We start from the raw sequence: 6,853 nt of genomic DNA on the forward strand, positions 1-6,853 counted from the left end.
AAATATTTTATGTGCAGATTTTCTAGCTATCATATCGCTTTGTATTCCATATCGATGAAGGATAAATCTATAGTATATTTTAGCCCTATGACCCAATTTCTCCCTGATATTAAAATCTAATTAATTGATAACAACCTCACAAGATTTCAGATTCTCCGATATCAATGTGTACAAATGTTTTCTTTGGTTTACATAGGTTTGTGCGAAATATGAATGTAATCATTTGCTCAGATCCTAAAATTCCAGCATTCTTTGATGGGTATCAGCAACAACTCAAATTGTTATAAAACACTGCTCAACGATTAAGCAAAGCGGTATTTTTCCGTCTTTATAGAAATTTCAGTTCTGGCTTATCCCAATAAAATTTAGCAACTTAGTGATATAAAACGGGCCACAGATATAACAGGGTACAGGTAAAACGGGCTACAAACACGGGCTGCAGATATAACAGGCTATAGATATAACAGGCTAAAGACATAATGAAAATTCATCGAACCTGTACCAAGGACGGTGTAAATAACGATTGGATGGTTTACTTTCTGTCGAATTTATTATCGATCCCTCTATATAGGACGCAGAATAAAAAAAATGATCCTTTGATGTTAGTAAGCCCATTTTAATTAAGATGTTAATTACCTTAATTGTAATGAAAACCTGGTTTATTCAAATCACGTAAAACCACGATATTGTGGCTTATGTTAACCCAAACTAAGACTTAACTCATGATATGTGGTCGATTACAATGAAATATAGTCGATTAAAGCACAATTGATTTTGAATTTTCTGATCACAATACTTCATTTTTCACGGTAGGTAATAGGGTTTGAGTTACTTTCAGAATATCAGTGATATTTTTTAAATGTCTTCATTGATTTGACAGGATATTGGATACCTCATTGTGCTTCGTGGAAGTTGCTTTTCATGCAAATAAAGAGCTTGTATATTTCATCAAATGAGGTGAGGGGTGAAGGACCTACTGCAATAAATAAACTTTATGATTGGCTCATTTAATTCCTTTTTTCAGAATATGTCTTCGAATTCAATTTTGCTTGTGATTACGTATTTACTCCCCGTTTCCTTGAGGGTGAGTTCGATAACCAGTTCAGTTTCCGTCAAGGTGCACTTGACTACGTAGATCTGTGGTTTTTTCGATCTAGCTGGAAGAATATTGTTCATCCAGACCTTACATACTTCTTGACATGCTTCGTCCGTGATGTACTCAACACCTCTCTTGTCTGTCTTATAAACCGCAAACACAGAATCTTCGTAATTGATTGCCTCGACTTCTTTCCGAATCAAAGTACCGACCTTTAACGGTGTTCCGGCCATTAAAAAGGGTTTAAACACACCACGACACCAAGTTCCACCAGCACTTTCTATTTTTAGTCTCTCTGGGTGGATTCCCTTTTGGAAGGGAACTTTGATGCCTGAGCCATAAGAATGACGTATCAATCTTTGGTCCACAATATTAACTGTATGTCCAAGAATCACTGCCCCCTTAAGGACAGCTGTACCAGGTTCCTTCGGATATAGTACGTATCGTTTCGAGCGTTGATATTTTTGGAACATCGTCTGCTGAACTAGTTTCGATTCCGCGGTCCCGCCAACAAAAATCAACATTGCAACTGAAGACAGTTCTTTGATTTTGAATAGCGCATCCAAATGATTTACTATTTTGTTTGTCACAGTTTTGAAAACATCTTGGATTATATCCATTTCAAATTGCATTTTACCATCTGTCATCTCAATTTTGCCCTTGTGCTTGAATTTTCCACTTTTTGTCAGTTCAGAGATTGTTTTGTCATTCAAAGACTTATAAATCTCATTCAACCGTTCCGGAATATAGATAACAAACCTTCCTTTTGTATTTTTTTCTACAGCGGGAACATTCTGCTTCAATCTTTCGAATTCCTTAATCCATTTGACAAATTCATCACACGCTTGAACCCTGAAGCGATCCATAGTGTCCTCCCCCAACATTTCTGTAATGAATTTGACAAATGCTTCGTCTATGGCCACGCCTCCCCAAGATAGCCTCGAGGGCTCGTACGCTTCTTTTATTTCTATTTTTGACACTCTTTCATGAACTGTAATGTCTGTTGTTCCTCCTGAAAGAGGGGCAATTGTTGTGTTAGCATACAACAACTATTAGAAAGACTACATGAACAATTTGTTATATTATACTTTCATGTAAATTAGTTGAATCTGAAAAACACTATTATCCTCTCAATGATGAAGCCACGCCCTCCAGCATAGCAGCAGTCAACATTGCTTGACAACGGGTGATATTCCAAAAAAAATATTGCCTGCGCAGAATTTATGCGCACAAGATTCACTGTTATATGTGTTTGTAGAAAACATTCAGTATAATATAATAAATATTGCATGTAGTTGAGTGTAACATTGAAAATTTTCACCCCTTGAAAACCATTGTCAACCTCGGCTGCGCCTCGGTTGACAATGGTTTTCGAAGGGTGAAAAATTTTAATGTTACACTCAACTACATGCAATATTTATATAATGGTTCCAGCAGACAAGGCTTGTAACAATATCGTCTTTGTTTCCAAGGCTTATTATTATAACTGTATTTTAGAAAAGAATGTGGTTTTAATTCTACATCTGGAAATCCAGCTTATACTCAGTGTTTACTTTCAGTCTTTGATACTTTTAACATTCCAGTCAACGAAGGTGATTTATTTTGTTCATATATATTAACCATAAAATTTTCAGCTTTTTAATGGATTTTTGATACACTTTTCTTCTTTTCTTTTTTTTTTTTTTTTTTTTTTTTTTTTTTTTTTTTTCATTTCAAGGGATTTTTTTTTTTTTATAAAAACTTAAATTCAAAGCAATTCCATAAACTATTAATTCCCCTGATAATTTAAAATACAAATTTACTGCGTTGCACGAGTAATTTATTATAAAAACAATCAATAATTGAAAATGTAATAGCATTTTAAATGGATATTTGATGTTTGTAGTTGGATGTCGCACTCCTGAAATTATAAATATATTTTTTTTTAAAAACTCTCTTGTGAAAAATATTCCATATCAAACATTGATTTTTCTGTTTATAATTTTTAATTTATTTATTATTATTTATCATATTTATTTTGTTTCTATTCTCTACTAGCTGTCTATCAATATTCAAAACAATATTGCGATGAAGGTACATAAATGTACATTTAAAATGAAAAAAATGAAAATGAAATAAAGGGCTCAGTAAATTTGAACAAATAACCAACTTTAATTAGATTTAAACTTTAATGGTATTTTGAACGTTAAAACATGAATATTTATTTGGATTTTTTTTTTTTCGTAAATTGGTTTTAAAAAAGGCGAATTTGTGCTGCCACGTAGTACTTTGCATTTCTGATTTGTGAAAATATCAGTTTTATTCAACGGATGATCTTTGTATGCTTGGCAATATTTCACTGTTGAAAATGAAAAGCTTTCATAATACCGGAAATGCTTTTGAAGAAACAGATTTTGTGGATTCTGTCAAAAAAAGTTTTTTTTCTTTATATATACTAAAATTACGATAATGAAAAATAGAGAAGGAGCTACCGGGCCCTGGTCCCCCAACCAGGGCAGGCCCGTATAAAGCAATTTCAGTTGGGGGGGGGGGGAGGGGCACAGCCATACATATTCAGTTGAGAGGGCACTATCAAAAATTCCCTGACAATCAAAAAAAAAAAAAGGTCAGGCGTTTTTATTGAGGGGGCACAAATTGTGCAGTAGGTGAATCTTCTCTTGGAATATATACATGTATTGTGGTTTCTTTAAGGTGTGCAATAAGATTTCGGAATTATCATTTGTACTTTGGGGACCAACGAAAGGGACGAAAAGCAACATTGTTTTTCTATGAAATTCTTGGCCCTGTTTCACAAAAGAAATTGCGACTATGTATGTCTAAAAGTATGATATAGTTTAAAAATCTCGCCAACTTCAAAAGTTTGTGAGATTGCATTTATATTAAAAAAATAACAATTGAATTCTTCTCTTGAAATTCAAAATGTGATTACAGATAAAAATTAAATAAAAAGTCGATTTTTTTAGTTGTAATTTCTTTATTCGTGGATTCCCTCCTCTCACATTTTACGAGAAGCCAAATCATCTTTTGGAGTATGATTGTTGATATTCTATAGATGTGCAATAAAGTTTCTGAATTTTTATTTGCGCCTTGGGACCGATTGGGGGATCAAAGTGTGTCTATAAAATCTTGGTTCCCATAACACCTCTTATGACAATAGCTTGGTGGGACAGACTAAAGTAGCCAAAATCTTCTTGAAGAATATGATGCCCTGAAGATGTACAACAATGTTTATAAATTTTTATTTTTATTCAAAGAGGAAAATTGAGGACAAAAATTTAAAACAACAATTTGAACAAGAAGTTCTGATATCCCAATTTTAGTTATGATTTTGTCCGATTTAATGAATTAGACAAAAACTGTTGGAGGAGTAGACAATACAGACAATTCGACTCTGGATACCTTACTAATTATTAAATTTTAATTCTTTGACTAGTATTGAGCTGCAAGATATTGACAATTTAAATGATTGCTAGAAAATGTCATGTTTAACTTTTCCCAGCCTTTAATATTAATATCATGATATAAAGTACTTATTTGTGGTCCATAAATTGGATAAAATATGTGCCCGAAAAAAATGGGAAAAGGGCAAATACCAATATAATTAATAGTATTGTAATGAATGAAAGTTAACAAAGGAACAAGACAAAGATGACGATTGTGATCATCATACATTTTTATATGAAGAGATCATTAAGAATACTCAGTACTACCTCCAATATCTATGACCATATACTTTGTCCCTACTGGTTGTGAATCTAAGCCTTTGTCACCCGTTTCAGCTTTAGCGAAGATACAGAATACGGAAGCAGCGTCGGCCTCATTGACGATAATCAAGTTGGAGTTTGGTATCCCAGCCTGCAAAATCAAAGGGCTTTTTTTAATAAAATATCGGAACATATTCATGCAGATTGAAAAGAAAGTCTGTTTTTTCCAGGGGCAAAAATGAATGATTTTTAAAGTTTTTTGTCGAAAGTCGTTCGGACTTTGCATTTTGTTTTATACAAAGAGAAGAAGAAAACTATTAAGGATCCTATATTTCCTATTTGTAACAATGATATAGCGAGAGCAATGCAATAATACATGCCTTGTTAGCTGCCGTTTTCATAAGGTTTTTTGCCTCTGTGTCCCAGATACTGGGCACAGTAAGAACCCACTGGACTTCTTTGTCTTTGATTCGTGGCTCTTGAAGAATGAGGCGCTGCTGTGCGTGAGATTTGATGTATTTTATGGTCTCCGTAACAACCAAAAGTGCGGAAACTTTCTTCCCTATGGCATCTTCAATTTGCAGACTCGGGGTAATCTTTTTAAATTAAAAAGGAAAAAAAGTTCCATGACGGAAATTATACATGTTTTTATGCAAAGTGAACGAAGAGTTAAAATAAGGACGTGATATTTTTATTACTAGTGAAAAGTCCAATCAGGAAGTTGCCAAACAAGCCAGCGTGAGATTATTGCTTATTGGTTTCAAGGTTTCGGTTTGAAAAATCACCAGGTATAAAGCTGGTCCTTAGAACTTTTTTCAGATTCTAAGCACATAAGACCGTGAAATAGATTAATCGTTAATTCATCAATGGACCAGATCTGGCAGTTTTATTAGATTAGCGTTTATCTGTATTAATTTTCTGGCGATCGCGAGGAAAATCATAGTCTCGTCTAGTAAAAGAAATCTTATTTGTAGGTTGCATTTCCGTTTACAGGGAAAATGAATTCGTGCGAAATGTATCGTCATTCATCACAAAATTGCAGAATGAAAATCGTTGTATTCAAGATTTTAAAATTTGTTTTTGAAAAATCTTAATTATGTTCGCAGCACTTAGTAGAAAGCCATAATTTCAGATTCTATGCAAGTTTATTTGTTTCTTTTTAAGATTTTTAAAAGCTTTAACGAATGTGATTGTACTATTGTGTAGATTTCAAAATTACATTTTACATATGATTATCCTATAATTCTTACTTTTTCATTTTTCATTTCGATTGTCTGCAGCACAGTAAGGAAACAAGAGAAATACGTGTAATTTGGAAATTTTCAGAGACAAAATGTTTTCATTACCAATTTTATAGCGCTGTTGAGCACTATTTTTGAAAGTGAATTTTATACTGATACTGACCTTGTTTTTAAAGAGTTGTAATTTGAATCTCTCAAAGTAATACCAGTCACTGTGCAATCCTTCAGAAGCTAGTTCTGCGTACTTATTTTCTGCCTCGTAGCCGAAGGCGTTGAAGGTCATTTTCGGGTCCAGCAGTAGGCAAGTAGGCGTCTTAATACCGAGAAGCCCCGGTGACTCTTCCGTCCATTTGTTGTTTAACGTTACTTCCATCCGGTCTGAGCCTAGGTCGCCTAAAATTTTGTAGGCGTATCCTGTCCCAGTGGTGCCGATGTCTATGGCGACACACGCCGAGTAGTCCTTTAGTGATTTACGTGCCATTGTTGTGAAAGTAATGATGACTGGACAAGTTTCTGCATATATAAAGATATATACATTACTGGAATGTACTCATCAATTCGCAGTTTGTGTGGGTAAAAAAAGGTCTAGGCCCAGTGAAATAAGTTTAATATGAAAAGGATTTCAACATAAGCATTTACACTGTATATTTTGAATAGACCTTTGAAAAAGAACAAAGGTATGCGTATACATTACAGTGTATGACAAATTATAAATATTTGTCTCCACGAGTAGACTTCGTCTTTAATTCTGAATACTTTACATAAAAATATCAACAGTTAAAGAAATTTTATAAATTTACTAAATTACATAC

At 33.6% G+C, this 6,853-nt stretch overlaps 1 protein-coding gene across 1 annotated transcript; it reads right to left on the reverse strand.

Moving 5' to 3' along the window:
* Positions 1-1,009: 1,009 nt before the first annotated feature.
* On the reverse strand, positions 1,010-6,522 carry LOC133176717 (heat shock 70 kDa protein 12B-like). The gene is made up of 4 exons (XM_061311792.1): positions 6,205-6,522; positions 5,181-5,396; positions 4,807-4,951; positions 1,010-2,108 (listed from the first exon to the last, which is right to left on the reverse strand). Exons 1-4 carry the CDS (start codon positions 6,520-6,522, stop codon positions 1,021-1,023), a joined length of 1,767 nt encoding a protein of 588 aa, XP_061167776.1. The 3' UTR covers positions 1,010-1,020.
* Between the last annotated feature and the right edge of the window lie 331 nt (positions 6,523-6,853).

This window comes from Saccostrea echinata, unplaced genomic scaffold (assembly GCF_033153115.1).
Source record: "Saccostrea echinata isolate AGI-Se365-2 ecotype Australia unplaced genomic scaffold, CSIRO_AGI_Sech_v1 ptg000081l, whole genome shotgun sequence".
Taxonomy (NCBI): Eukaryota; Metazoa; Mollusca; class Bivalvia; order Ostreida; family Ostreidae; genus Saccostrea; species Saccostrea echinata.

Excerpts from the sequence above, each read along its gene's own strand:
- LOC133176717 (XM_061311792.1), bottom strand. The coding sequence starts at position 6,522 with ATGGCACGTAAATCACTAAAGGACTACTCGGCGTGTGTCGCCATAGAC. Across the intron at positions 5,397-6,204 it reads TACAACTCTTTAAAAACAAG|ATTACCCCGAGTCTGCAAAT; the intron begins GTCAGTATCAGT and ends TAATTTAAAAAG. Across the intron at positions 2,109-4,806 it reads TATGGTCATAGATATTGGAG|GAGGAACAACAGACATTACA; the intron begins GTAGTACTGAGT and ends CCCCTCTTTCAG.